The 3,071-nt window shown below is 62.1% G+C and overlaps 1 protein-coding gene across 1 annotated transcript in view; it reads left to right on the top strand.

Moving 5' to 3' along the window:
- The window catches only part of NPAS1 (neuronal PAS domain protein 1), a 30,354-nt gene that overhangs the window by 18,179 nt on the left and 9,104 nt on the right, over positions 1-3,071 (top strand). Inside the window, exons 6-8 of the mRNA XM_025214337.1 lie at positions 649-746; positions 1,276-1,472; positions 2,551-2,657. Coding sequence (XP_025070122.1) covers positions 649-746; positions 1,276-1,472; positions 2,551-2,657 — 402 coding nt within the window. The remainder of the gene's footprint in view (positions 1-648; positions 747-1,275; positions 1,473-2,550; positions 2,658-3,071) is intronic.

Here is a 3,071-nt window from a genome sequence, read left to right as displayed (position 1 = left end):
GGGGGGGGGCGGGTGTGCAAGCTCAAGGAATGTGTGTGTATAAAATCAAGGGGGGGGTGTGAGTGACCAGGCTGCACATGTGGTGTGTATAGAATCGGGGCGTGTGTGTATATACGTATGGGATCAAGGTATGTGTATAGGATCAGCACGTGTGTGTAAGATTGAGGGAGTGTATAGGATCAAAGTGGGGTGTATGTGTGTGTGTATAGGATCAGGGTGTGCCTGTGAAAACTCAGGGAGAGGGGCACTATAGGAGCAGTGTGTGTGTGTGTGTGTGTGCACGCGCACACACACACACACACACACGTGAAGGCTCAGGGTGTTGCGGGTATAGGATGGGGGTGGTGTGGGTTGGTGGATGCACATTCGTGTATAGGTTCAGTGGGTGTGTAAAGGCTCAGGGTGTTGTGGTATAGGATCAATGTGTGTGGGAACAAGGTGTGTGTATATAGGACCAAGGTGTACACGTGTGTGCGTGTGTAGCATCGGGGGGGAGTGTATGTGTTTGTGTATAGGACTGGGGGGCAGGAAGGGGCAACCTTGCTTTGGCCCAAGGCCCTCCCTGGCCCCATCCCACCTTGTGTCACACTCGTGCGGTTGAGGGGGGGCGAGGGGGGGGGTCTCATTGACACCGGCACCTCCCCCCAGGCCGCCCCGAGCGTGACGCCCTGGCCCGGGCCTTCTTCATCCGCATGAAGTCCACCCTCACCAAGCGGGGTCTGCACGTCAAGACGTCCGGCTACAAGGTACGCAGGGGAAGGGGGCTCGGGGGGGGGCCTCCACAGACCCCCCCCAATCCCCTGACAAGGGAGCTCATCACAGCATGTGCCTTCTGTACGTGTGCACACGTGTGCGTGCGTCCATCCCGGCTGCTTGGGTTGTGTGTATGCACGTGTTGCCCCTGCTAGTGGCAACTGGCGCTCACTGTGTGTGGCATGCCCCCCATACTGCTAATAGCTGATAGGGATTCTCCCTCAGCCCATAGCCTGGGACCTCTGGCACGGGCGGGGGGTGTGCATGTGTGTGTGTGTCAGATTCCTGGGTTCTGTGTGCATGTGTGTGTGTATGAACCCATGTATGTGAGGGGGGTGGGGGTGTCCCAGACACCTGGGTTCTTTGTGTGGGGTGTCCCGGATGGCTGGGTTGTGTGCTGGGTACTGTGTGTGTGGGACGCCTGGGTCGTCTGTGTGGGTGTGCGCATGTGTAAGAGGAAGGTGCCCCTAGGGACGGGGAGGTAGCACCCAGATTCTCACGCCCCCTCTTCCCCCCTGGCAGGTGATCCACGTGACGGGGCGCCTGCCCCCGCGCCTGCCCGCCTTCGCCCACGGCCCGGGGGCGCGGGGCCGGCTGATGGGGCTGGTGGCACTGGCCCACACGCTGCCCCCATCCACGCTCAGCGAGGTGCGCATCGAGTGCCACATGTTCGTCTTCCGCGTCAACCTGGACCTGCAGATCGTCTACTGCGAGAGCCGGTGCGTGCCCGGGCCGCATCCTGCCCCCCACGGAGCTGGGTCCCTCAGGGGGGATCCGCTGGGATCGTGGCCCATGACGGGCTTCAGGCCTTGGTGGAGAGCAGACAGGGTCAAGGCCTGGCTTGGGTAGGGGCCCAAGGCCCCGATGGGTGTAAAGGGATTGTCAGGCCCAGAGAAGGTGTCCACCCTGGTGCAAATACACACACATGCACAAAGAACCCACGTGTCCAGATACCTCACATACATCGAACCCAGGTGCCTAGTTCTCTTACACACGCGCGTACGCGCACACACATGCACCCGCCCCCCAGGACATCCAGTTCCTCCCATCTCCCTGCACGCACAACCCAGGTGTCCCCTTGGGCGTGGCTGTATGAACTGACTCAGGCGACTGGTTGAGCACCTTTGGGTGCAGGGGGCCAGGTTCTGGTGCCATTCCTAGAAATCCCAAAGTCGCGGGGCTGGAAGGCAGCTCCGGGGGTCGCATCCAGTCCAGCCCTGGCCTGAGGCAGGATCAGCCCCGTCCAAAGTAGCCCAGACACACCTGGCATCGAACCTCTGAGCAGCACGACCGCCAGCCCTGACCCCGCACTTGGGCATTGCCTCTGCCCTGGGATACAGGGGGGCCGTGGCTGCCAACGTCCTGCTGCTGCCGGGGGTCCTGGACGCTGCAGAGGCCCCAGGCCCGTGCCCCCACTGCAGAGGAAGGCAAACCCCCCAGTGCAGACCAGTCTGAGCAGGGGGGAGATCCCTTCCTGCCCAGTGCAGCGTGGGGCTGAGCCTGAGCGTGGGGGCAAGACCCTCCCACTGGGACCCTGTGGGGTGGTGCCAGGAGCATTGGCACAGCCCAGCCCTAAAACCGCCCTGACACATGGAGCATCAAGGGAGGGCATGGGGGTGAGACCCCCCCCCCAGCCTCATGCAGTGGCTCTGCACTGAATTGCTCTTGGGATCAGTGGAGCAATACCCGGCCCTCGTGCCCCTCCGGCTGGGGCATGGGGCAGCCTCTCTCCCCTCCCCGGGTCTGTCCACCTCTCTCTTTGCTTCTGCAACCACCTGCCCCCCTCGCCCCCCGCAGGGTCAGTGACTACATGGACCTTTGCCCCTCGGAGCTGGTGGGGAAGAGCTGCTACCAGTTCATCCACGGCGAGGACGTGGAGGGGATCCGCCAGAGCCACCTGGACCGTAAGCTGCTCCCCCACAAAAGCCAACCTAGGAGCTCGGGGATCCCCGCACAGCCCTCTCTGCCTCGGGCCCGGTCGTGCTAGACACGGGGGATTTTCTAGTTGAAAACCACTGGTTTGGGGGCCACTGAGCGTTCGTTCCCGACCGGCTGCAACTAAGCGATTGTTTGATTTGGAGACGTAACGAACTAGACGGGGAACAATGGATTCGAATCCACCCGCGATGGGGAAGGGGAGGGGGACATGCGGGGTGCTGTGCTGGATCAACCAGCAGGGGGCACTGCGACTGCATATAGCTTGCAGAGCCTAATTGCCACGAGCTCGTTAACGACGCCCCAATTAGAACCAATAGGATCCATCCCTGCATCCTTTCAACCATCCACGGCATTCCCCCCCCCCCCCCCCCGCCCCACTC

Source organism: Alligator sinensis, unplaced genomic scaffold (assembly GCF_000455745.1).
Source record: "Alligator sinensis unplaced genomic scaffold, ASM45574v1 scaffold107_3, whole genome shotgun sequence".
In the NCBI taxonomy this organism is placed as follows: domain Eukaryota; kingdom Metazoa; phylum Chordata; order Crocodylia; family Alligatoridae; genus Alligator; species Alligator sinensis.
This window is presented reverse-complemented; position numbering and strand designations above follow the sequence as displayed.